General features: G+C 40.3%; 3 protein-coding genes across 3 annotated transcripts in view; 1 reads left to right on the top strand and 2 right to left on the bottom strand.

The window, feature by feature from the left end:
• LOC133546740 (zinc finger protein 771-like) overlaps positions 1-7,356 on the bottom strand; it is a 119,255-nt gene extending 111,899 nt beyond the window's left edge. The window contains exon 1 of the mRNA XM_061892554.1: positions 7,277-7,356. The gene's annotated coding sequence lies outside the window, so the exon portion shown is untranslated. The remainder of the gene's footprint in view (positions 1-7,276) is intronic.
• The window catches only part of LOC133546744 (gastrula zinc finger protein XlCGF8.2DB-like), a 458,486-nt gene that overhangs the window by 57,115 nt on the left and 374,391 nt on the right, over positions 1-26,980 (bottom strand). The window lies entirely within an intron of this gene.
• LOC133546741 (oocyte zinc finger protein XlCOF8.4-like) lies at positions 8,498-18,628 on the top strand. The gene is made up of 2 exons (XM_061892557.1): positions 8,498-8,951; positions 17,310-18,628. Exons 1-2 carry the CDS (start codon positions 8,825-8,827, stop codon positions 18,428-18,430), a joined length of 1,248 nt encoding a protein of 415 aa, XP_061748541.1. The 5' UTR covers positions 8,498-8,824; the 3' UTR covers positions 18,431-18,628.

Below are 26,980 nucleotides of genomic sequence, written 5' to 3'. Positions count from 1 at the left end.
CTCCCCAGCCACTTCGTCTAGCTCTTCCCGGGGGATCCCGAGGCGTTCCCAGGCCAGCCGGGAGACATAGTCTTCCCAACGTGTCCTGGGTCTTCCCCGTGGCCTCCTACCGGTTGGACGTGCCCTAAACACCTCCCTAGGGAGGCGTTCGGGTGGCATCCTGACCAGATGCCCGAACCACCTCATCTGGCTCCTCTCGATGTGAAGGAGCAGCGGCTTTACTTTGAGTTCCTCCCGGATGGCAGAGCTTCTCACCCTATCTCTAAGGGAGAGACCCGCCACACGGCGGAGGAAACTCATTTCGGCCGCTTGTACCCGTGATCTTATCCTTTCGGTCATGACCCAAAGCTCATGACCATAGGTGAGGATGGGAACGTAGATCGACCGGTAAATTGAGAGCTTTGCCTTCCGGCTCAGCTCCTTCTTCACCACAACGGACCGGTACAAAGTCTGCATTACTGAAGACACCACACCGATCCGCCTGTCGATCTCACGATCCACTCTTCCCTCACTCGTGAACAAGACTCCTAGGTACTTGAACTCCTCCACTTGGGGCAGGGTCTCCTCCCCAACCCGGAGATGGCACTCCACCCTTTTACGGGCGAGAACCATGGACTTGGACTTGGAGGTGCTGATTCTCATTCCGGTCGCTTCACACTCGGCTGCGAACCGGTCCAGCGAGAGCTGAAGATCCCGGTCAGATGAAGCCATCAGGACCACATCATCCGCAAAAAGCAGAGACCTAATCCTGCGGTTACCAAACCGGAACCCCTCAACACCTTGACTGCGCCTAGAAATTCTGTCCATAAAAGTTATGAACAGAATCGGTGACAAAGGACAGCCTTGGCGGAGTCCAACCCTCACTGGAAATGTGTTCGACTTAGTGCCGGCAATGCGGACCAAGCTCTGACACTGATCGTACAGGGAACGGACCGCCACAATAAGACAGTCCGATACCCCATACTCTCTGAGCACTCCCCACAGGACTTCCCGAGGGACACGGTTGAATGCCTTCTCCAAGTCCGCAATTATACTTTCTTTATTTATTTGTCCCTTTCTAATTTCCTCTTCCAGCTGCACTGCTGGGTCATTTGTGCTTCTTGCTTTGCGAAAACCACTTTGGTAGTTTTTTTATATTTTCTTTTGACTCTAAATAATATATTAATCTTTCATTAATCATTTTTTTCCATTACTTTGCCCAAATTTGAGGTCAATGCTATCGGCCTATAATTTCCTGCCTCTTCCGGATCTTTCCCTGGCTTGCATGTTGGAATTATTACAGCTGTTTTCCACTCATCTGGTAATTTTCCTTCTTCATATATCCTATTATATAATTTCAAGACCACTTCTTTGCCGATGCTACCTACATTTTTGATCATTTGATAACTCACCAGGTCTTTCCCTGGCGTCGTATTTTTAACTTTTTTTAAAATTGGAACCATTTCATCCAAAGAAAATGTCATATCCATAGTGTTGGTAAAACTATTATCGTTGTCTTCCTTCATTTCCTCAATATTTAAACTAATTGTTTCTTCTCTCTTTTGTTTTTCTACATTTCTCAAATGATCATTACTGTGCACTTTAACAAAGGTTTTTGCTAAAAGTTCTGCTTTTTCTTTATTTCCTCCCACACTCCGCGTTCCATCTTTCATCACATGATTTTTATGTTCTTTTCTGAGCCCTGACATTCTCTTGATCATTCCCCACACCTGGCTTAAAGGAGTAGTTCTATTTAGTGTTTCACAAAAAGTTCTCCAATGGTGTTTTCTTGTTTTTTTAATAACATACCTTACTCTAGCTTGATGCCTTTTATATTGGATCATGTCTTGGAAATGATGTGTTCTTCTCAATATTCTAAATGCTCTATTCCGTTCTTGTATTGCATCTGTGCACTCTTGTGTCCACCACGGCACTATCTTCCTTCTTCTCCCTATACTATTCCTTGGTATGCTCTGTTCGGCTGCTTCTATTATGCACCCCGTAATATCCGTATTTAATTGTTCAATATCTTGATTTATATCTACTTCCTTTAAAGTTATGTCGGTAATTTCCCTAAATTTCCCCCAGTCACCATGATTATACTTCCATCTTCCTTCTATCCTAGTGCTTTCTGTCCTATGATTTATGTTTATGTGAATGACGATTGGATAGTGATCACTTCCCATTGTGCTGTATTTATTTACTTCCCACTCCACCTTTCCTGCTAACCCTTGTGACACGAGTGGGACGGCGTGGCGCAGTGGAAGAGTGGCCGTGCGCAACCCGAGCGTCCCTGGTTCAATTCCCACCTAGTACCAACCTCGTCACGTCCGTTGTGTCCTGAGCAAGACACTTCACCCTTGCTCCTGATGGGTGCTGGTTGGCGCCTTGCATGGCAGCTCCCTCCATCAGTGTGTGAATGTGTGTGTGAATGGGTAAATGTGGAAGTAGTATCAAAGCGCTTTGAGTACCTTGAAGGTAGAAAAGCGCTATACAAGTACAACCCATTTATCATTTATAGTGTTAAATCTATTGCTGTTTCTTTACCCGTGACGACATCTAACCTTGTTCCCGACCCATCATTCACACACACCACTTCTTTTTCCTCCAAAAGTGCTTCCAATGTATCCCCATTCCAGTCATCCCTTTCACCCCACATTGTGCTATGTGCATTAAAGTCACCACACCAAATAATATTGCCACTCCAGTGCTCCATTATTGTTTCTAGTTGGTGAATTTCTAATTTCTTGCATGGATTATAGAAGTTTAGTACTTTGTATCTTTCTTTATTATTCCATACTTCTACTCCTACTATCTCTAGTTCTTGTTTTACTTTTAATATTGAATATTGCATGTCTTCCTTAATAAATATGGCACATCCTCCTCCTTGCCCATCATTCCTATCTTTACGTATCGTTATATATCCTTTTATTATAAAGTTTAATTTTGGCTTCAGCCATGTTTCTTGAATACATATTATATGTGGTTTATTTTTCATATTATTAATATATCCCTTTAATTCCTGTCCGTTTGCTATCAAACTTCTGGCATTCCACTGAACAATTAACATGGCGTTGGATTGTGGTCACATGACTCGGTCTCGTCTACTCTCTGTAGCTCACCTTGCACCTGTTCCCAGGATAGTTCTTTTAAATTTAAAAACTTTGCTGCTGCTTTGACGATTATTTTGATTTTCTCAGTCTTGTTTCTAGCCTGTTCTGTACAATTTATTACGTAAGCCAGGAATACAACTAGTTTGTCCATGGAAATTCCTGTATTTGCTGCCTCTTGTTTTTCATTTCTTGAACTATTTTCACTTCTGTCCTGTTCTGCACTTTCTTGATTTCTCATTTTAACTGCCTCTGTGTATGTAATATTTCTTTCAACTCTGATTTGCTGTACTTCTGTTGCCTGTTTTCTTCTGATGCAGCCCCCATACGCTGCTGTGTGATTCCCGCCACAATTACAACACTTGACCTGTTCATTTTCTCCACATTGTCCATATTCATGCTCCCCTCCACACCTTCCACATCTCATCTTAGCATGACACACACTACTATGTGCCCATAGTGTTGGCACTTGAAACAACGTACTGGGGGTGGCACGTAAGCTCTAACATAGAAGCTTAGATACCCAATCATGATTCTCTCTGGTAGGACCTCCTCTGCAAATTGCACTAGCACGGATTCACTCTCAGTCTTTTCACCGTTCCTAAATGCCATCATTCTTTTCATCATAGTGACAGTTCCTCATTTTATTTCTCTTTTCAGATCATCTAAATGTTCTCCTCTTGGGAGTCCTGTCACGACTCCTCTTGCCCCCTTTCGTTCTCCCACTTCGATGTTTTCCTTTATTATTTTGTTGCACAGTTTTTGCAATCGCATTGCTTTGTTCTTTTGCTCTCCATTTTTGCATTTAATCAACAGCCGTCCGTCCCTGAGCACCTTCGCTATCTCCACCTCTCCAATGTCCTTCTTTAATCCCTTAACCAGTGTCATCAAACTAATGTCATTCATATCTTGGTTTGATTTAAATGTATAAATTATCTTATATTCATCCACCATAACCCTTTTCCTCTTATCAACCTCTTCATCGTCTTCATGCACTCTTTTCGCACTCGACTTTCCTTCACTCCCTCCTCTCCCCTTCTTTCCTCTCTCCCCTCTAGTCCTATCCATTTCCATACTATCCTCATACATCCCGTCACTATCCCCTTCCATCTCCATCCAGTCACAAAACAGCTTATGCTCAACCGCCAAAACAGATTTAGACACTCTCGCCGCCGCCAAATTGACTCCAAATGCTTAGTAGTTCCGCGTCTCTCCTTCCTGAAGCTTCCTTCTCCCGTTAGAGTCCTCTCGAAACCTTGCGTCGGTGTGCGTGCCGCCTTTAGAAAGTCACGTGACCAATCATGAGCTGTTTGGGTCACGTGACCGATACGCGGACTGTGTCGCACTGGCACCTGCGCGCCAAACTGTGTTTATAAGTGATGAGCATCGTGCGTTGCGGTGGAGATGTAGCCAAACTCTCATGAGACACACTTTGCCTTTGGTCTTGTAGATATATTTATTGTATCGGCAGCATCGTAAATATGCTGCCGCTAGACACACAGATTGAACTCAGGACCCCGGAACAGGAAACATAGGTGTCAGGTAACACAGAGGTAAACACTGCCCTCTAATGGACACAATGAGTAAGGGTGTACAACAGTACAACACTTAACAATAAGGAAGTGCATCTGTCAAGGAGATGCTGCTGCCAACAGAATCGCCTCACTTCTGTCGTTGTCTTTTTTTTTTTGTCATTTATCATCGTCGGAGATCATTTCCGCCGTCTGGGAATATTTTGATCATATATCGGAAAAAAATGTATTTGTGTTCATTTTCTTGTCGTTTCATTAAGTCTCCACTGGAGACTCTCCGGTATTGTCCTGCCCACACAACCATCCAATTAATTACATTAAAACACAGTGATGGGGTTGTTTTCTCCGGTAGCTGAGTTGGTAAAGTGAAGGACCAAAAGCGTTCATGTTGATTCCCATAGGGCGGTTGTTCGAGTCCAGCTCGGCCCCAGTTACTTTTTACCATGAATTGCTTAACGTGGACCCCGATTTAAACAAGTTGAAAAACTTATTGGGGTGTTACTATTTAGTGGTAAATGGTACGGAATATGTACTGAACTGTTCAATCTACTAATACATAAAAGTTTCAATCAATCAATCATGTTCACATTATTTATTGACTGTATCTAAAAAAGATAAACATATAGTATTATTTAAATGAAGATATGAAATAATCCTAAATGAAATACAATGACTTGGTTTATATTATTGTATATACTAGGTCATAAAATCAGTGTCAGTTGAGTCGGTCCATAGGTTGCCTGTAGAGATTTTTACTGTCCAGCAGATGTCATTATTTAGTGACACAGTATTGACACAGTATCAATACAGTTTTGCAATGTGTCCAAACGATACATGAAGCCTCATCAACCCATCACTACTTATTAGCGTCCTGCTCACGTCTTTCTCAGTCCATGTGCTTTCACGACAGTTGGCACACTTGACGTTACAAAGCAGTACTGCTCTGTTCTGCTGCCTTCCTTTTTTTTTTTGAAATTTTTATTTATACATTTCAACAATTACAAACAGTAAGCCAAACAACAATATAAAACATTATAAAACATTATGAAAACAGCACAAAACAGTGCCAGGGGGTTGTAAATTCAAAATAACAAAAATAGAATACAAACAAATATATATATATATAATAAACAAAGTGCAAAGCCATAGGTTCATTCAGATTCATTAAATAACTTAAATTTGGAACACAGCATCATCGTTTTCACAGCTTTTTTGTTGTTAGAGGTAGAGAGTGTTTTAATGTAAAGTTCAAAATCTTTTTTAAAGGCACAAAAGATAGGTCGGGTATTGAGAAACTTACATTTATGAATATAAAACTTAGCCAACAAAATAATGAGGTTGCAAAGGTAAAATTCCTTTTCACATTTTTGTTCATACAGTGTAAAACCAAAAATCACATCTTTAAAGCAAAGCACAAATTTGTCATAAATATTGTCCAGGATGAAGCGACAGATGCCTGCCATAGTGATGGAGTGTTTTCACAAGTATAAAACAAGTGGTTAACAGTCTCTGGGTGCATGTTACATAACATCAATGTCCTTCTTCTATTTAACCATTACAGTCTTTACAGGGTAATAACCAGGAATGATTTTAAATGATATCTCTTTGACTTTGTTGGGAAGTAAATACCTGTTAGGAAGGGACCACGTTTTGGTCCAACAGATGTCATTTACAACATTATTCCAGAGGGAAATTACATAGGAGACAGACACACAATCATTTCGGAATAAGCTGCGGATTTTTCTTTTTTTTTTTTTTTTTTATCAAAGCAAAGTTTCCCCACGGGAGTGTCAAGTGGATCATTTACAATTTTTACAGCAGAAAGAGGAGGTGTGTAAGCCCTGTACAACATAATAATACCTGTTGGAATGTACAACATAATAACACCTGTTGGAATGTACAACATAATAATACCTGTTGGAATGTACAACATAATAACAGGTGTTGGAATGTACAACATAATAACAGGTGTTGGAATGTACAACATAATAACAGGTGTTGGAATGTACAACATAATAACAGGTGTTGGAATGTACAACATAATAACAGGTGTTGGAATGTACAACATAATAACAGGTGTTGGAATGGCATCAAATACAATAGCAAATTGTTTGGGAGTCACAGGTATCTTAAATTGGTTGAGAAATTCTTGGTAATTAAAAAGTTGACCTTCCTTATTGAAAAGCTGACTCACTAAAATAATGTTATTGTTAAACCAATTGTTGAGGAAAAGAGATTTCCTTTTGTAACATATGTCTTTATTGTTCCAGATGAAATATTTGGTAGGTGAGAAGTGGTGCTTGTATAAAAGAGAGCATGCTAGAAGGGCTTGTTTGTGGAAGTTTGAGAGTGCAACAGGAATCCTGTCAATGTTAGAATTACACAATAGCAAAAATGTTAGGCCTCCAAGGTTAGAGAATACATGATGAGAAATAAAGTTCCAAATTGAGGTAGGGTCTTTCAAGTAGTGTCTTATCCAATTAATTTTAAAGGTGTTGTTTAGTGTAGTGAAGTCAAGAAAGTTTAGACCACCCTGATTGTAATTGTTCATTAGAACTGATTTATTTATATACTGAATTTTGTTTTTCCAAATAAAGTCAACCAGTATTTTGTCAATAGTTTTACATATTTTTGGGTAATAAAGCGTAATCTTACCGGCTGTCCGTTCAGCTTTTGCTTTTGTCACAACTGTGGGTTATCGTCAAGGATAGCAAACCTTCTCCCATTCTGTGCTGCGGTGGCGTCTTCTGACTTATGCTCTCCTTGATTAGACGCAGCTGTCTAATTATCGGGCTCGCGCACCAGCTGGTGAGACGGGAGCGCGCGGCGCTCTTTCTGCGCGTGAACGTGAATAGATGGGGTGATCATATAAACAGACTGGCTGAACTATATTTTACCTGGGGTTACCAAGGTGAATAGGGGGTTCGGATGTGCTTTACCAAAAAATATTATTTTATTTTATTTTTTTATTTTTTTAATGGGGTTTGGTTGGTTGCCAGGTCGCTGAGGTTACGAGCACGCGCATCAGCTGACGAGACAGCTATTTGCCGCTAAAGTCACTTTTTAGACTTAAGAGTTCATCTTTCATGTTATCAGTTTGAGAACTTTTTTTCCCTCTCTTTCGATTTTTCCTTTCTTTTATTGTAACTGGATCTGTGCACTCTTATTTTATATTAATGTTTCTACCGCTTGTCCCTTAGGGGTCAATTATATCCGTTATTTCGGAATAATTCCCGCCAATAGAGTGATGTTTGTGTACATTAAATTATTCTGATGTACATCGCATCTCATAACTGATACTACTCATTGTTTCCTGGATTAATTATTGTTATTTTCTTATTCAAAAGTGAAACCAACGATTCCGGAAACGCTGAAGTAAAAAGTTTGATGTATGTTGCTGTTAAAGTGAGACAACTTGAACAAGTTTGACTCGTTAAAAGTCTGAGCAACAAATGAAGATGCAAACTATTCACTGATTGATGTTGTTGAAAAGAGAAGAGCCTCAATAGAAATGAAAATAAATAAATGAGAGTATTTTGGATGAAATGAGCAAGTAGGAATGAGGTGTAGGGAACAACAATAAAAACACGTGGAAGGGTAAATTTAAATAATTCAGGCAGCAATATCGCTACAATTTCTAGCACTTTCACTCTTGTCATTGCAATAAATGTCGCACGGGGGCGCCACTGAACCCCATCATTAAAGCTTTGTTTGATATACTTTGAATTTATTTTTTAAAAAATAAGACACTCTTTTATATCACATTGTTATTCAAATAAATATTACAGGAAAGAAAAGCATGGTAACAGTAACGGCAGGCAATATTTTGCCTCTTCGTCCCCTCGGCTGTGACGTCATTCCCAGCTTCCGGCGTGAACGGAAGGCAGCGGAAGTGTGCCAACTGTCGTGAAAGCACATCGACGCAGAAAACCGCAAGTAGGACTAATAAGTCACTCTTATTATTTGTTCTCCAGTTTGAAATATTTACGGCCTATAAAATACATCTTTGATTCTTTAGTAAAGGATAAAGTGGTATTGATGCGCTAGAAGCACTGTGCCGCTTCTCGTGCTATCTTTGCTTGTTAGTTAGCTTAGCTCGCTAGTTAGCTTAGCTTGTTAGCTGCTAACAGAAGACACAGAAGTTATCAACACATCGCTAAGTAGAGATCAAGTGTGAGAGTAAAGTGTTGTGATTGTGTGAAAATGTGCGAAAGAAGGATAGCAAAGTATGAGGAGGAACTTTGTCCAACAAAAGAGGAGGACGAGCGACAACGTCAACTACTGGACGTTTATTATAAGAAACATCATCAAGTTGTGTTACACAGAACAGGTTTGTTTACTTTTTACTCTCACATCTTTACTAACTTTATATTTGATGAATAACACTATGCTTAATATATTGTGTATAAGAAGTTGTGTTGTCTTGTGAGGATGATGCATTCCGTCTGCTACTTGCAACGTGGTCTTGCAACCACGTGGTTGTTGGTGTTCTGTGGAATGTAACTACTAAAGATGAGTTACATATCCCAGTCCATTTGTACTACAAACTGTCAGTGGTGGAACAAGTCAGAGCCGGGCCGGGGGCATGACACAAATAATAAAGCTAATTCTACCATCATTTTACAACATACACATGCCAGAAAGGCATGTGTATCTTTAACCAGGTTTTAAAACGTTTCAAAACCATTTCTGCTGAAATTTGCATTTTCCCGACATGCATTTATTTTCCCACTTTCACCACAGCATCAACCCGTTCACAGGATGTAGAAAACATATCAAAGGGGATCTGTTTTTTTCTTTTAACTGTGCCTATTGTTCACAAACCTTATGTTAGACATTAACATGTTTTGTTTTTTATTTTTTATGAATTCTAAGTTCTAAAGAAACGTCAGCAAAATCTTAACTATCCTAGATTTATCAATGGAGTCAATGGGATCACCTCTATTCCGCTCACTAAGCCCCCTAAATAAGAATTAGTTGATCAATGTAATATACCCAGAAGTCATTTTTTAATCGCTATCTCTAAAACATCCTGTAAAAATGCATATCCTTTGGAAATATGCCTTACAATAGCCACAAACTGGAGGATACATTTTTAATTAGGATACGATTTGAATAAATAATGTAAAGGTTGAATGGAAATTTCCAGGGTGTATCCCCTCTTCTGCCCACCTGTAAGTCCAAAAGGGAAAACAAAAGGGAAAAGCGGTAGAAAATGGATGGATGGATAGGAAAAAAGCACATCATCGACATGCCTCAAATGTTTCCTTTTTAAAGGGGAACCTTATCAGCAGACCCATGTAAGCGTCAATATATACTTTGATGTTGCAGAAAAAAGACCGTATATTTTTTTAACCGATTTCCGAACTCTAAATGGGTACATTTTGGCGAGTTAAACGCCTTTCAGTTTATCGCTTCAGGAGCGATGACGTCAGAATGTGACGTCACCTAGGTAATGAAGCCGCCATTTTCATTTTCTCAAACACATTACAAACACAGCGTCTCCGCTCTGTTATTTTCCGTTTTTTCATGCCTTGTCGGTGTGTTGTCGGAGGGTGTAACAACACTAACAGGGAGGGATTCAAGTTGCACCACTGGCCCAAAGATGCGAAAGTGGCAAGAAATCGGCCGCCAGACCCCCATTGAATGTGCCGCAGTGTCTGCACATTTTACCGGCGATGCTAAGGCAGACATGGCACAGAGATGTATGGATAACCTGCAGATGCATTTGCAACGATGAAGTCAACGAAATCACAAAGGTGAGTTTTGTTGATGTTGTTGACTTATGTGCTAATCAGACTTATTTGGTCGCATCGTGACTGCCAGCTAATCGATGTTAACATGCTATTTAAGCTAGCTGTATGTACAATTGAAACTATTTTTAAATCCAGCGTTTCCCTCCACCCACATTTAATGCCAAACAAACACTTACCAATCGACGGGTTTAAGTTGATCCAGTTTCACAAGATGCGAAACTTCCGATCGTTGGTCTGCACATTTTACCGGCGGCGCTAAGGCAAACATGGCCGAATAGCGTCAATAGTTATTCGCTCAATAGCTTCAGTTTGTTATTCAATTTAGTTTTCGCTATCTGCCTCCATACTCTATCCGTTTCAATACATGTGTAATCCGTGGAATCGCTTAAACCGTTGAAATCCGAGTCTGAATCCGAGCTAATGTCGCTATATCTTGCTGTGGTAACCGCCATGTTGTTTGTATTGGCAGCACTGGATGACCTCACAGGAAAATGGACAGTGGCTTCGAAGATAGCTAAAATAAGGCACTTTAAAGCTTTTTTTAAGGATATTCCGGGACGGGTAACATTTTGGAAAAAAAAACTTCAAAGAATAAAACAAGCCACTGGGGACTGATTTTTATTGGTTTTAAGCCTTTTGAAATTGTGATAATGTTCCCCTTTAAGGTCAAGAAAAGTGTTGCCTTAAAGGAGGGCTCATATTTTAGGGCACCAAGGCAAGTTAGAAGGGCACCAAGGCAAATGTTATTTTCTTTCCAGTTTGTTGATTAAATGCAGAGTCGCTCACATTTATTTGTGCAATAAATCTTTGAACAATTTTGACCCGTACTTTGGGTCAAAGCATAATAATTGTGTAAATGCATCAATAAGTACATTATGCTTGTGTAAGGTGCTTTTTTTTTTTAACCTTTATTTTGTTAGCGCAGTCAGACCTATTATTCTGAAGGGGGAAGTGTGTTGCTGTTCTCAGCTTGATGTGTAGATGCGAAAGTTGCGACTGCAGTCCGGTTTGTACATTATTCCAACATTGATGATGTCGTTCACAACAACACAAGCAGATGAGATGTGTTGCAGGTGTATGGATTTTCCTTGCCAGTTTTAGCTTCGTAGCTTAGTCGCTATTCCAAATGACCGCCTAAAGGACGGGACAATTGTGTGTTTAAAGGATGAATGAGTGGTCCAGAACACATTTTCCATCCATCCATCTTCTTCTGCTTATCCGAGGTCGGGTCGTGGGGTCAGCAGCCTAAGCAGAGAAACCCAGACTTCCCTCTCCCCAGCCACTTCGTCCAGTTCCTCCCGGGGGATCTCGAGGCATTCCCAGGCCAGCCGGAAGACATAGTCTTCACTATGTGTCCTGGGTCTTCCCCGTGGCCCGAACCAACTCATCTGGCTCCTCTCCATGTGGAGGAGCAGCAGCTTTACTTTGAGTTCCTCCCGGATGACAGAGCTTCTCACCCTATCTCTAAGGGAGAGCCCCGCCACCCGGCGGAAGAAGCTCATTTCGGCAGCTTGTACCCGTGATCTTGTCCTTCGGTCATAACCCAAAGCTCATGACCATAGGTGAGGATGGGAACGTAGATTGAACAATAAATTGAGAGGTTTGCCTTCCGGCTCAGCTCCTTCTTCATCAAAACGGATCGATAAAGTGTCCGCATTACTGAAGACGCCGCACCGATCCGCCTGTTGATCTCACGATCCACTCTTCCCTCACTCGTGAACAAAACTCCGAGGTACTTGAACTCCTCCACTTGAAGCAAGATCTCCTCCCCAAGCCGGATATTGGCAATCCACCCATTTCCGGGTGAGAACCATGGACTCAGACTTGGAGGTGCTGATTTCCATCCCAGTCGCTTCACACTCTACTGAAACTGATCCAGTGAGAGCTGAATATATTGGCCAGATGAACCCACCAGGACCACATTATCTGCAAAAAGCAGAGACTTAATCCTGCAGCCACCAAACCACATCCCCTCAACGCCCTGACTGCGCATAAAAATTCTATCCATAAAAGTTACGAACAGAATCGGTAACAAAGTGCAGCCTTGACGGAGTCCAAGCCTCACTGGAAAGGTGTCTGACTTACTGCCGGCGATGCAGACCAAGCTCTGACACTGATCATACAAGGAGCGGACCGCCACAATAAGATCTGTGCCTTGTCCGAGTCCACAAAGCACATGTAGACTGGTTGGGCAAACTCCCATGTACCCTCAAGGACTCTGCTGAGAGTATAGCTGGTCCACAGTTCCACGACCGGGACGAAAACCACACTGTTCCTCCTGAATCCGAGGTTCGGCTATTTGTCGTAGCCTCCTCTCCAGTACACCGGAATAGATCTTACCGGCAAGGCATTATTTTCTCTAACAAATGTTGCTTCTTCTAAGAATGACAACATTTCTCTTATATTTGTGTCAATTTCCCTAATATTGTGCAGTGAACAGTAGATTTTGTTTTATTAGCCAATTCTGTGACTCCGTAAGTCATTGTTGAAATAATATGCTTTATTTTTTTTGTTGAGTTCAGTGATTATTGACTAGATTATTACTTTGGGAAGGTGAGAGAAGAAGAGTTGTGGTCTTGTGAGAATTGTCTGGTTTGTCCATCCTAGGCCACCGTAGGTCACGTGTGGTGCATCACCAGACCTGCTAATGTTAGCCAAGTTAGCTGCTCATGTGTGTTGGAGTGGAGACGGCTGAGGGGAGTCGTGTATGAAACAAGCTCAGCTTCCTCATGAAGGTGACGTGATGATGTCACATAAGGACTACACTCACAAAAGAATGGCAACGTTTGGGCCCCCAGACCCGCTTTATTTGTGCCACATTGAGGCAGCGCTTTTTTACGCTTTCAGACCAAACGAACAAAAGAAGGCCTTTTGTATGCAGTTCGAGAGCCGCAGCCGGAGAAAATAAACACACAGTGTATCCATGACTGCAAAGTTCATTGACCGTTTGTCTGATTGATTGACTAATGTTTTAATACCTCTGGACATTGACTTGAAATATTTCTGTCAATCACACAAACATGCTTGTGGGGGAGTTTTCTGTGTCTACGTACCTTCCACACATGCGTACACCCACCGGAGTGACATTTTTCCAAGTTGCACCATCCCCACATTTTTCAACCTATTCAAACCATTCCGACATCAACACATTCCACTCATCCTGGACATTCAAACTAACACTTTCTCAAGTTCCAAACGAAATTTCAATTTTCCTTTAAATTCAAACTCTTCACCATTTAAACCAGGGGTCTGAAACTCAATGTACATGGGGGCCACTGGATGCAGAAACTGGGTGAGGCTGGGCCGCAAGAAAAGATTTCTTAAAAAATGTAACATGCGCTTTTTAATGAATTCACTTTCTATGAATGGCTTTCCCGCCCTAGCAACATACTTGCCAATCCTCACCATTTTTCCGGGAGACTCCTGAATTTCAGTGCACCTCCCGACAATCTACCGGTGCAACCATTCTCCCCAATTTTTACCAATTTTCACCCGGCCGACATTATTAAGGGCTGCCGTGACTGCACTGCCTTTAACGTCCTCTACAACATTGGTTCTCAACATTTTTTCAGTGATGTACCCCCTGTGAACATTTTTCTAATTCAAGTACCCCCTAATCAGAGCCATGCATTTTTGGTTGAAAAAAAAGAGATAAAGAAGTAAAATACAGCACTATGTCATCAGTGTCTGATTTATTCAATCGTATAACAGTGCAAAATATTGCTCATTTGTAGTGGTCTTTCTTGAAATATTTGGAAAAAAAGATATAAACATAAATAAAAAAACTTGTTGAAAAGTAAACAAGTGATTTAATTATAAATCAAGATTTCTACACATAGAAGTAATCATCAACTTAAAGTGTCCTCTTTGGGGATTGTAATAGAGATCCATCTGGATTCATCAACTTACTTCTAAATATTTCTTCACAAAAAAAAACAAAAAAACTTTAACATCAATATTTATGGAACATGTCCACAAAAAGTCTAGCTGTCAACACTGAATGTTGGATTTTTTAAATTATTTTTTCAGTTTATAAACTTACATTCATATTTCATTGAAGTATTATTCAACAAACATATTTATAAAGGATTTATGAATTGCTGTTTTTTTTTAGAATGTTTTTAATAAATCTCACTTGTCCCTTGGCATACCTTCAAGTACCTTTCAGGGGTTTGCGCACCCCCTAAAAGAGGACTACTGCTCCACTACATGTCATCGCGCACGCTTTTATATCACACAACCAACATGCCGGCTCCACAACATGTTGTATGAATCTTGTGCAGAACAACGTACGTGGCTGCAAGACGTACTTGTTCAACAGCCATACAGGTCACACTGAGGGTGGCTGTATAAACAACTTTAACACTGTTACAAATATGCGCCACACTGTGAACCGACACCAAACAAGAATGACAAACACATTTTGGGAAAATTTCCGCACACTAACACAAATGCAGCCCTAACTCTCCCGGGCTACAATATACAACACCTCAACCGACGCAAGTAGGGAGGGTAGGGGGTTGGTGGTAGCGGTGGTGTGTATATTGTAGCCCGGAAGAGTTGGGTCTGCATGGGATTCTGGGTAATTGTTCTGTTGTGTTTATGTTGTGTTATGATGCAGATGTTCTTCCGAAATGTGTTTGTCATTCTTGTTTGGTGTGGGTTCACAATCTGGCACATATTTGTAACAGTCTTAAAGTTTTTCTTACGGCCACCCTTAGTGTGACGTGTGTAGCTGTTGATCAAATATATCTTGCAATAACACACATAGATATTTCATGGCCAGATGCAACATACAACTAGGCTTGCACGCTGTCAGTTCATGATGTAGGGGGCGCTAAAGGCAGCACCCTTATGGCACTCCCTGAATATTTTTGATCTGGTACAAATCTACAGGGGCTTTGAGAAAATTGATGCCCTGAAATTCAGGGGTCTCCCGGGAAAATTGGGGATGTTGGCAAGTATGACTCTGTCAAGCGCCATTCATATTAAACTCGCGGGCCGCACCAACATTAAATTGTGATATCAAAGTGCGGGACGCATAATAACGTCTCACGGGCCGCATGTTTGAGACCCCTGATTTAAACCATTTTAACATTCAAACTATTCTTACATTCACACTACATTCTGTCAGCAATTCAGTTCAATATCAGCATTGGAGCATTCACACGCAATTCCTTGAAAAATTGCCTCATCTACTTATTATTATTATTGTTATTATTATTATTAAATGTAGCTTACCATATTGCTGAAAAATGTAACTTTCCCTTGGAGATTAATAAAGTACAGTATTTCCTTGAATTGCCCCGCCGGGGCGCTAATTAATTTAAAACCTCTTCTCACTCCGGCATTTACCAAAGGGATGTGGTAAAGGCAAGCATGCGGTAATTATTATAAAACCTCTTCTCACTCCAGCACTTACCAAAGACATGCGGTAAAATTAGTCCTGCGCTTAAAAATTTGAGTGTGATGTAAGGATACCATCATGAAAAGCACATTTAACTAAAAAAAACACGTTATTATGGTCTTACCTTTACTTATAAATGAAGTCCATGCACAGCTCCTTCTGATCAAAAGCATCGATAACTTGTTTATAGAAGTCTTCCTTATCTTTCTTCAGGTTCAAAGTCTCTCTGTCTCGATGGAGATCTTCCTTTATCACCTCCTGCTTCGATTGAAAGTCCAGTTTTGAAAATTGTTTTATTTTAGATATATGTAATCCTCCATGTTAAAAGTGCAAGCAAGAGAAACAAATAAACACACGCTGCTCACTCTTGCTGCTTGTTGTCACTTCTTCTTCAGCCGAGTAGTCGCAAGAAGGATCACTAGCGCCCTCTACCACCAAGAGGCGGGAGTCATTTAATGACTCATATTTGACACACGCAGCTACGGTATATTAATAAAACATAGCTGCTTACTGTTCTTTTTAGCATCTTCAACAGCTTGGACCTTAAATCCTACTGAATAGCGCTTAATCTTTTTCCCTTGATGCGATTTCAAATTATTGAAATCAGTGTCCTCCATTTTGAAAATGATGACAGGTGAAGTGTCACTCGTGACGTGACGAGTGTGACCCGGCGGAAATTCTAGGCATATGCTAATTATTTAGCGAAACGAGTTTGACTCGGGGTTCATCCTGAGCCGGCGGTAATGCTAAGCACGCGCTAATTAGTTTGCGAAACGAGTTAGACCCAGCAGTAATTCTAGGCAGGCGCATACTATATACCCGGCGGCAATTCAAGGAAATACGGTCTGTCTGATACTGATTTTGATTGAATGTGTGGACTGCATGAATGATGCCTTTTCAATTCTCACTATAACCCAATTTGAGTGTCTAGAAACGCACTAAATTAATATAATCCATTATTACTATCATTCATAAGGTAAACAAGTTATCTTTTGAAGGTGTAGTCAGTAATCTGATTACTTCTTCCCAGTTTAACTGTGGTGACACTATCTAAATGAAAGCAAAACAGATGTCATCTTTCTTGGCCAAGATGTTGACTGTGCTCATGCTTCTTTTATAACAGACATGTCTCTAAAGATGAATGTGAAAATGACTAATTATTGTCCACCAGCAGGGGGAGCTCATCACTAGTACTACTGTGTGGAGGCTGGCATGTGGTACATTATTTCCTGTGTGTGTATGACTTATTCAGAGGGAGAACAGCACACTTTCACGTATGGCGTCTACCATTAAGGATTGCAGGAATGACTTTTAGGATGTTTTTATATGAATAAGATGGATTGGATGTTGGCCTAGGAAGGTATTCCCCTGAAGGTCTTCTTCATGTGTCAGCTGGAAGTACCCTGACTGCTGTGAGGGGAAACTGATGAGATTGTGAGATCATATGTTGGTGCAGGACATTGTCTCATGTGACTGAGCAAAACTGGACTTTTCTGAAGAATGTTTGTTTTCTCCTGTCCCGCAGACCTCGATGAAGAACATCTTCCTCGTGAGCAGGAGGTGGAACCACAGTACCCCCACATACACAAGGAAGAAGGGGTACCACATTCCCAACACATCAAAGAGGGAGGAGAGGAGCCACAGCCCCCCCACATTAAAGAGGAACACGAGGCGCCACAGACCCATAATGTTAAACTGACCCTTCACATTAAAGGGCAAGCGGAGGACCCACTGATCTTACACATCAAAAAGGAAGAGGAGGACTCACTGACCCCCAACTTTAAAGAGGAAGAGGAGGACCAAGAGCCGCCGCAGATTAAAGAGGAAGAGGAGGAAAAGGGCATCAGTCAGCCTAAATGGTTGGAGGAGTTCCCAGTGACTGGTGTCCCTGTGAAGAGTGAAGATGATGAGGTGAAAGGTGAAAGTGAGGAGAGGGGAGGGGGGGAGCCTCCAAGCAGCAGCTCAACACAACACATGACAACAGAAGCTGATGGAGACCACTGTGGAGGATCACAAGCAGACAAGCTCTTAGCTCCACTATCAGATAGTGAGGACACAACGTCACACTCTCCTGACACTGATGATGAAGACTCTAAAGATGATATGACATGTCACACTGACAACACTCACTTCACATCTTCTCACTGTCACAAAACCTTTAAATACCATAGTTCTCTGAAATTACACATAAGATCACACACTGGAGAAAAACCTTTTTCTTGTTCACTCTGTGGTAAAGGTTTTACACAACGTCAGAATTTGAAAGTACACATGAGAACACACACTGGTGAAAAAACTTTTTCCTGTACAATCTGTAGTGAAGGTTTTGTAGAAAGTCGCAATTTGAAAAAACACATGAGGACACACACTGGAGAAAGACCTTTTGTTTGTTCAACCTGTGGTAAAGGTTTGGCAGACAGTAACAATTTGAAAAGACACATGAGAACACACACTGGTGAAAAGCCTTTTTCCTGTTCAACCTGTGGTAAAGGTTTTACACAAAGTCAACATTTGAAAAGACACATGAGGACACACACCGGTGAAAAACCTTTTTCTTGTTCAATCTGTGGTAAAGGTTTTACACAAAGTAGTAGTTTGAAAACACACATGAGAACACACACTGGTGAAAAATCGCATTCCTGTTGAATCTGCAACAGAAGCTTTTGTTGACGATCAAAGCTTGTAGCACACATGAGAAGACACCCAGGAGAGAAAGTGTTGAGTTGCAGTGTGTGTGGTGAAAGATTGTCTTCTAAGTACCAGTGTAAGAAACACAAGTGTGCTGGTGAGAACAGCAGCAGCAAATGAAACTGCAGGATTTGAAATAAACTCTCAAGACTTTCATTTTGACTTTCTAACAACTTCAGCACATATAACATGTGTGACATTTTTGTTTGTCTAACAATCTGTTTAATACATTTCTACATTTATAGATTAGATATTTTATATTACTGCTTTTTTCAGTCAAGTAAATGCATTAATATGCAACATTGTGTACTTATATTAAAAAATGGACGGAACAATTTGAGTAAAAAGGTGAGAGTAAACAATAAAAGACATATTTTACATGCAATAAACATTTTGTGCACACACACACACATATATATATATATATATATTTATATATATATATATATATATATATATATATATACAGTGAAGATAATAAGTATTTGAACACCCTGCTATTTTGCTAGTTCTCCCACTTAGAAATCATTGAGGGGTCTGAAAATTTCACAGTAGGTGCATGTCCACTGTATGACAGATAACCTAAAAAGAAAATTCCAGAAATCAAAACCTATGATTTTTGAACAATTTATTCGTGTGATACAGCTGAAAATAAGTATTTGAACACCAACATTAATATTTGGTAGAGTAGCCTTTGTTTGCAATTACAGAGGTCAAACATTTCCTGTAGTTCTTCAGCAGGTTTGTACAGACTGCAGGAGGGATTTTGGCCCACTCCTCCACTCAGGTCTTCTCTAGATCAGTCAGGTTTCTGGGTTGTCGCTGAGTAACACAGACTTTCAGCTCCCTCCAAAGATTTTTAATTGGATTTAGGTCTGGAGACTGGCTAGGACACCACGGAACCTTGATATGGTTCTTAATGAGCCACTTCTTTGTTTTCCTGGCTGTGTGCTTTGAGTAATTGTCATGTTGGAAGATCCAGCCACGACTCATCTTCAATGATCTGACTGAGGGAAGGAGATTTTTGGCCAAAATCTCACAATACATGGCTGCAGTCATCCTCTCCTTAATACAGTACAGTCGTCCTGTTCCATGAGCAGAAAAACACCCCCAAAGCATGATGCTACCACCCCCAGGCTTCACAGTAGGGATGGTGATCTTGGGATGGTACGCATCATTCTTCTTCCTCCAAACACACATAGTGGAATTATGACCAAAAAGGTCAATTTGGGTCTCATCTGTCCACAAAACTTTCTCCCATTAATCCTCTGGATCATCCAAATGGTCATCGGCAAACTTAAGACGGGCCTTAACATGTTCTGGTTTAAGCAGGGAACCTTCCGTGCCATGCATGATTTCAAACCATGACGTCTTAGTGTATTACCAACAGTCACCATGGAAACAGTGGTCCCAGCTCATTTCAGCTCATTTCAGGTCATTGACCAAGTCCTGCCGTGTAGTCCTGGGCTGATTCCTCACCTTTCTTAGCATCATTGAGACCCCACCAGGTGATATCTTGCACGGGGCTCCACTCTGATTGAGATTGAGCGTCATGTTTAGCTTCTTCCATTTTCTAATGATTGCTCCAACAGTGGACCTTTTATCACCAAGCTACTTGGCAATTTCTCCAGAGCCCTTTCCATCTTTGTGGAGTTGTACACTATTGTGTCTGGTGTCTTTGGACAGCTCTTTGCTCTTAGCCATGCTGAATGTGTGGGTCTTTCTGATCGTATGGGGTGGACAGGTGTCTTTATGCAGCTAACGACATCACACAGGTGCATCTGATTCAGGATAATACAGTGGAGTGGAGGAGGACTTTTAAAGGCGGACTAACATGTCTTTGAGGGTCAGAATTTTAGCTGATAGACAGGTGTTCAAATACTTATTTTCAGCTGTAATACACAAATAAATTGTTAAAAAATCATAGATTGTGATTTCTGGATTTTTCTTTTTAGGTTATCTGTCATACAGTGGACATGCAACTACCATGAACATTTTAGACCCCTCAATGATTTCTAAGTGGAGGAACTTGCAAAATAGCAGGGTGTTCAAATACTTATTTTCTTGACTGTATGTTCTGGTTCACATCTGAAACATCTTCTGGACCACTTCAGGAAGCATATTATTATTTACTTTATACATCATTTGAACAGTTGTCTTTTATTCACTTTTAAAATGTGTGATTTTATGAATCATTTGATGGGTCTCTATAATGTATTTTGTTAATTATCGTTATTACTCTGAATCATGATGGTTGTGTTGTGATTATTTTATATGTATGTCCCCAGGCCTTTATGCAGTATAAAAGTGAGAGAAAACAGCATATGTTTTTTTTGTGGAAAGATGGCTTTGTTTTAAAAATCTTACATTTGTGGATACATCAAATAAATCCAGTATTGTGTTTAAAAATGTGTTTTTTGTTTTTTCTCTTTTTTAACATCCCCAAAACAACATCAATATCAGTCAAAGTTTGGAGTGTCAGGCAAAAGCCAATATTGTACATCATCCCACAGAGATTTACTTTGCATACATTCTTAAAATGAACTGTTTATTGTGTTTCCCTATCACAGAACGAACAAGTGTTGTATCCAATTGCAAAACAACATCTTAAAAATTAAATGAAGTTATGAGTATTGTTTTGTTCCAGAGAAAATACAGTAAAGAATTCATAGTAAATAGTTGAAAAAATGACATACTGTAATTCAAATATTTTGAATGAAAGCCTTCTTAATTTTTGTAATTATTTTTATTTGCAGGTCGTACTTAATGAAATCTTCAAATAATAAAACACTTTTATCAGTCAATAATTGCATCAGTGACCAAATACCTTTTTCAAACCATTGCTGTTCAAAGATGGATTTGTTTCTCATTTTAATATAAGAACAATTCCATAGTGGAGTATTGTGTGTGATGAAGTTGTGTTTGTAAATTAGTTTCCAGTACAACAACACTTGCTGGTAGGGATGGGTACTGTTCACTTCTAATTCCATGTTTTATGTGTTATATATGTCAATATATTGTGTGTTTGTATTTTGCCAACATGGTAGAATCACATGATAGGCAGGTTGTATCATGTTTTTCTGTCACCTTGAGGAAATGGCATAAAGAGGAAGATGACAATATAATGTCACTTGGACAATGATGTACAGAACAGAGGAGATTTAGTTCATTTTTATTTTTGCTTTTAGGTGATTCTTTTTTTAATTATTATTTCACAAAACCTCTCCATTATCCAGCGATGGATTTCTGGTAGCTGCTTAAAAAGAGATGGAAGGAGATAGTGAGCTGATGTATGAGGAAGGTATGGACATGGATAGGACTAGAGGGGAGAGAGGAAAGAAGGGGAGAGGAGGTCATGAAGGAAAGTAGAGCGCTAAGAGAGTAGAAAGGAGGAAACAGATTATGTAGATAATTGCAAGATTATATATACATTGAAGTCAGATCAAGACATGAAAGATATTAGTTTGATGACACAGGTTAAGAGATGAAAGAAGGACATTGGAGAGGTGGAGATGGCCAAAGTGCTAAAGGACGGAAGTAGTTTGATTAAATGTAAAAATGGAGAGTAAAAGTACAAAGCAATGCGATTGCAAAAGCTGTGCAATAAGATACTAAAGGAAATAATGGAAGTGGGAGAATGAAAGGGGGCAAGAGGAGTGGTGACAGGAATCCCAAGAGGAGAACATTTAGAAGATTTGAAAAGAGAAATGAAAGGGGGAACTGTCACAATGATGAAGAGATTAATGGCATTTAGAAACGGAGAAAAGACGGAGAGTGAATCTGTGCTAGTGCAGTTTGTCCAGGAAGTCCTCCCGGAAAGAATCATGGTAGGGTTTTTAAGCTTTTAGGTTAGAACTTACGTGCCACCCCCAGTACGTTGTTTCAAGTGCCAACACTCTGGGCACATAGTAGTGTGTGTCATGCCAAGATGAGATGTGGAAGGTGTGGAGGGCAGCATGAATATGGACAATGTGGAAGTCATGAACAGATGAAGTGTTGTAACTGTGGGGGAATCACACAGCAGCTTATGTGGGCTGTGTCATTAGGAAACTGAAGTACAGCAAATGAGAGGAGCGTATGTAATAAACTGTACAGGATATATGAAGAGGAAAATGAGCAGCTGAGTGGAAAGAAGCTGTAATAATTCCAATATGCAAACCAGGAAAAGACCCGAAAGTGGCAGGTAATTATAGGCCGATAGCTTGTATAAAATAAAATATTATAGAGTAGGGTTCAATCTCGGTCCACACTCCATATCAGAAGGTGGCACTCTTAAAGCAGAAAAGAAGAAGAAGCAGAGCAGTACTGCCTTGTAACGTCAAGTGTGCTAACTGTCGTGAAAGCACATCGACGCAGAAAGACGTGAGCAGGACGCTAATAAGTCAGTCTTATTATTTGTTCTCCCGTTTGAAATATTTATGGCCTATAAAATACATATTTGATTCTTTAGTAGAGGATAAAGTGGTCTGGATGCGCTAGAAGCACTGTGCCGCTTCTCGTGCTATCTTTGCTTGTTAGTTAGCTTAGCTCGCTAGTTAGCTTAGCTTGTTAGCTGCTAACAGAAGACACAGAAGTTATCAACACATCGCTAAGTAGAGATCAAGTGTGAGAGTAAAGTGTTGTGATTGTGTGAAAATGTCTACATTACAAATGTTGAGAGCGTTGGTGGATCAGCGACTAACTGCTGCCGTTGAAGAAATATTTGTAGTGTTAGAAAGAATGATAGCAGAATACGAGGCGGAACTTTCTAGAACAAAAGAGGAGAACAATCAACTACTGGACGCTGTTTTCACGAAACATCAAGTTGTGTTACACAAAACAGGTTTGTTTACTTATTGCTTTCAAATGTTTACTCATTTGATATTTGACTAATAAGAAGAAAATGATATTTGGAATATTTAATAGATGGCGGAGTAGAGCAAGTTGAAAACTGAAGCTCCCCTGTGCATGCTCTAAAAAAAACTCTAAGCTACTTGGATTTCTGCCATAACTTTTTTTTTTCTTTTATGAACAACACTTTCCTCATTTTTCGCACACATGCTACAAATTTCAATGAAAAAGGCAACAATGGAATCAGGATCGTCCTCGTCTCAAACATCCGTCGTCACTGAGGCCTACCTTGAGACTCTACTCAGGAAATGTTTCAATGAGGCTGAGGTTAGATCCCAAAAGCGATTCCAGCGATTGGAGGATCAACTTGGGTCAATTCAAGATACTTTATCCAAGCACGCTGCCGACATAGAAACTGTCCGCAATGAAGTGTCTTCTATTGAAACACCAGTCCATAGCAATGAGGACACTATGCTCAAGTTCACCAGAAGGCTCACACACACTGAGAAAAAAATGACAGATCTGGAGGACAGAAGCATTAGAATAATTGACATGAAGGAAGGCGAAGAAGGAAATAACACGCTGTCTTACCTGCCCGCCAACATCCCCAAGTGGTTCCCTGCCTTGGCTGCTCGTCCTCCGGAGCTCATGAGGGCCCCCCGCTCCAATCTGCCCGTCCCAGGACCATGATTGTCAGGTGTCTACGGTACATGGAAAAGGACCGCATCCTGAACCAGGCTAGAAAAACATCCTCTTCAGCTCTCCGGGAACTCCGTTGGCTTTGCCCCGGACTACAGTGACTACAGTGACTACAGTGACTACAGTGACTACAGTGATTACAGTGACTACAGTGACCACAGTGACTACAGTGACTACAGTGATTACAGTGACTACAGTGACTACAGTGATTACAGTGACTACAGTGACAACAGTGACTACAGTGACTACAGTGACTACAGTGACTACAGTGACTACAGTGACTACAGTGACTACAACGACTACAGTGACTACAGTGACTACAGTGACTACAGTGACTACAGTGACTACAACGACTACAGTGACTACAGTGTTTACAGTGACTACAGTGATTACAGCGACTACAGTGATTGCAGTGACTACAGTGACTACAGTGACTACAGTGATTACAGTGACTACAGTGACTACAGTGATTACAGTGACTACAGTGACAACAGTGACTACAGTGACTACAGTGACTACAGTGACTACAGTGACTACAGTGACTACAGTGACTACAACGACTACAGTGACTACAGTGTTTACAGTGACTACAGTGATTACAGCGACTACAGTGATTGCAGTGACTACAGTGACTACAGTGACTACAGTGATTACAGTGACTACAGTGACTACAGTGACTACAGCGACTACAGCGATTACAGTGACTACAGTGATTACAGTGACTGCAGTGACTACAGTGACTACAGTGACTTCAGTGACTACAGTGATTACAGTGACTACAGTGACTACAGTGATTACAGTGACTACAGTGACTACAGTGACTGCAGTGATTACAGTGACTACAGTGACTACAGTGATTACAGTGACTACAGTGACTGCAGTGACTACAGTGATTACAGTGACTACAGTGACTACAGTGACTACAGTGACTAGACTGACTAGAGTGACTACAGTGACTACAGTGATTAAAGCGATTACAGTGACTACAGTGATTACAGTGACTACAGTGACTACAGTGATTACAGTGATCACAGTGGCCACAGTGACTACTGTGACTACAGTGATTACAGTGATTACAGTGACTACAGTGATTACAGTGACTGCAGTGACAGTGACTACAGTGATTACCTTTGAATACAGTGACTACAGTGACTACAGTGACTACAGTGATTACAGTGACTACAGTGACTACAGTGATTGCAGTGATTACAGTGACTACAGCGATTGCAGTGACTACAGTGACTACAGTGACTACAGTGATTACAGTGATTAAAGTGATTTCAGTGACTACAGTGACTACAGTGATTACAGTGACTACAGTGATTAAAGTGATTACAGTGACTACAGTGACTACAGTGACTACAGTGATTACAGTGACTACAGGGACTACAGTGACTACAGTGACTACAGTGACGCGACGGCCAAGCTGAGACGACCCTGCTCTCCACGATGTACAGTGCTCGAAAAGCTGTCTTTGAAGCCTTTCTCATCTATTGAGCAACTATCAAACTCTCCAAAGGCTCCCAACAACACTTTTTTTGACAATCCAGCAGATTAGGGAATTAGTTAGGAAACTATTTTTGCATTTTGAAGTTGTTCTATATTTAATATGTGATACTTACTATGCCTCATACATATGTTATATATATATACATATAAATATATATATATATATATATATATATGATATGTGTGTATATGTATGTTTATATATATATATGATATGTGTGTATATGTATGTTTATATATATATATATATATATGATATGTGTGTATATGTATGTTTATATATATATATATATGATATGTGTGTATATGTATGTTTATATAAATATATATATATATATATATATATATATATATATATATATATATATATCTTGATTGGATTATCCAGAGGATAGTGCTCGATACCGTGATAAAGCGCAATAATAATAAGTTAATAATCAGGTTTCTTGCAACAGTTACATTCCTAGGAATGTAATCAGGTTTCTTGCGACAGTTACATTCCTAGGAATGTAACTGTCGCAAGAAACCTGATTGCCCTCTCAACGGAGGGTGCTTACAAACATCAGTGGTTTACCAAGCAAAGGTAACACGCAAGGACATTAACACATCCGACACGTACGTAGGATTAACCGAAGGAGCGTTTGAAACCAGATGGAATATTCACAAGGCCTCCTTTAGAAACCAGACTTTGCGGAATTCTACAGAACTCAGCAAGCACATTTGGAACCTCAAAGACAATAATGTTGAATATTCAACAACATGGCAAATTCTTGCATCCAGCACACCTTACAACAGTGGTAATAAAAGATGCAACCTATGCTTAAAAGAGAAACTGTTTATTATATATCATCCAGATCTGTCATCCCTCAACAAGCGCAGTGAAATCATTTCAACGTGCCGCCCCAGACGGAAACACCTCCTAGGTAACACATGAGCCAATCACCACGCCCCTACGCCTGCCTGTACCCACCCACTCTGTGCCCTATATAAACCATTGTATGTGAATGCTTCCATTAAAATCTCCTGATGATTGAGGGAACCCCTCATGAAACACTTCTGTAGAGATGAAGTAGTCTTGTGATTTTTCCCACACCTACATATATATATAGCCAAGAGTCATATATTTTTCCGTGTTTATGTATTGCCTGCAATGTGTGAGTGTATTTTTCTCTGTGTGTGGATGAGATTTTGTTTATGTTTTTGTTTGAATGGTCCAGTTGTTGTGTGCATGTTTGTGTTGTGTGTCTGTGGCCCACAGTCCTTGACCACATGCCCTCTTCTCTTGTTCATGTTTCATGAACAAAGGAATCATTTATCTGACCTTGATCACACACCCTCTTCCTTTTTTCATGTTCCTGAAATAACTCGATATGTATAGTTCTGATAGTGAATTCCCCTCTGAAATAGAGGAGAATGAAGATTTGATGAACTCCCAAAATTTGGAATCAATCCATTTTTCTGACCACATCA

This window comes from Nerophis ophidion, unplaced genomic scaffold (assembly GCF_033978795.1).
Source record: "Nerophis ophidion isolate RoL-2023_Sa unplaced genomic scaffold, RoL_Noph_v1.0 HiC_scaffold_40, whole genome shotgun sequence".
In the NCBI taxonomy this organism is placed as follows: Eukaryota; Metazoa; Chordata; class Actinopteri; order Syngnathiformes; family Syngnathidae; genus Nerophis; species Nerophis ophidion.
Note: the sequence above shows the minus strand (reverse complement) of the source record. Positions and strands in the feature narration are given on the sequence as shown.